Consider the following 1,253-nt stretch of genomic DNA (forward strand, 5'->3'; position numbering starts at 1 on the left):
GCAAACCTGCAGGGGTTTTGCGATGGCAACTGCAAACCTGCAGGGGTTTTGCGATGGCAACTGCAAACCTGCAGGGGTTTTGCGATGGCAACTGCAAACCTGCAGGGGTTTTGCGATGGCAACTGCAAACCTGCAGTGCTCTTACGATCGCAAGCACAAATCCGCAGAGGTTTTGTGACGGCAAACACAAATTTGCGGCGGTTTCGCGATCACCGCTGCAAGTTTGCGGCGGTTTTGCGATGGCGAACGACTCTGTAGCGGTCTTGCGATCGCAAACGCAAATGTGCAGCGGTTTTGCGATTGCAACTATAAATCTGCAGCGCTCTTGGGGTCGCAGCTGCAAACCTGTAGCGGTCTCGCAATTGCAGCTGCAAATTTGCAGTGGTTTTGCGATTGCAAACACCAATCCGCAGCACTCTTGTGATTGCAACTACAAGTTTGCAAGTGTTTTTGTGGTCGCGACTGTAAACTTCCAGCGGCCTTGCGATTGCAACTTCAAACCTGCAGCAGTTTTGCCGTTGCAGACGCGAATTTGCAACGGGCTTGCAATTGCAAACGCAAATCTGCAGCAGCTTTGCCGCTGCGAACTGCGTCGCTCAGCACGTCCGAGTTGCACGGGGCGCAGCGTTTGCAGCCGGGGAGGGGGGGGGAAAAATGCTTTTCGTGGCTTCGGCCGAGCGCGTGGGGAAGGCTCAGCCCAGCCCCCTTCCCCGCAGAAGGAACAAAGCAACTCTTGGCTGCAAAGGGCATCTTGGCTCCGTCCCGGGGCCGGATCCCCATCCCGGGGCCGGATCCCCATCCCGCTGCTTTCGGGAGCCGCCCTGAGCCCCGTCCCCGTCCCGCAGCGGCCGTCGCGGGGGCCATGTCCTCGCTGCTGTCCCTCCAGGAGGAGAACCGCATCCTGCAGCAGGAGCTGTCGCGCATCGAGGACTTGCTGGCTCAGAGCCGGGCCGAGCGGGATGAGTTGGCCATCAAGTACAACGCCATCAGCGAGCGGGTGAGTCACCGGCTGGGTTAACCCGAACCCACCCGTTTTCACCCCAAAATCAAGGCGATGCAAGCTGTAACCTTGGCATTCCCGGTGCTCGGAGCGGGAGATGCTGCGGCATCTCGCAACGTCCCGGCGATGGGAATTTCGATGCCGTGCACCCGACTTGTCCGGACCCGTCCCGGCTTGCCGGGGCTTGTCCTGCAGGATGCACAAAGCATTCCTCCCCCCCACCTGCCCCATCCCTTTTATTTTTCCCGCTGCT

The 1,253-nt window shown here is 59.3% G+C and overlaps 1 protein-coding gene across 1 annotated transcript in view; it reads left to right on the plus strand.

The window, feature by feature from the left end:
- The first annotated feature begins 862 nt into the window (after nt 1–862).
- CROCC (ciliary rootlet coiled-coil, rootletin) overlaps nt 863–1,253 on the plus strand; it is a 26,511-nt gene continuing 26,120 nt past the window's right edge. The window contains exon 1 of the mRNA XM_019474712.1: nt 863–997. Coding sequence (XP_019330257.1) covers nt 863–997 — 135 coding nt within the window. The remainder of the gene's footprint in view (nt 998–1,253) is intronic.

The sequence above is a fragment of the Aptenodytes forsteri genome, unplaced genomic scaffold (genome assembly GCF_000699145.1).
Source record: "Aptenodytes forsteri isolate BGI_AS27 unplaced genomic scaffold, ASM69914v1 Scaffold61, whole genome shotgun sequence".
NCBI lineage: Eukaryota > Metazoa > Chordata > Aves > Sphenisciformes > Spheniscidae > Aptenodytes > Aptenodytes forsteri.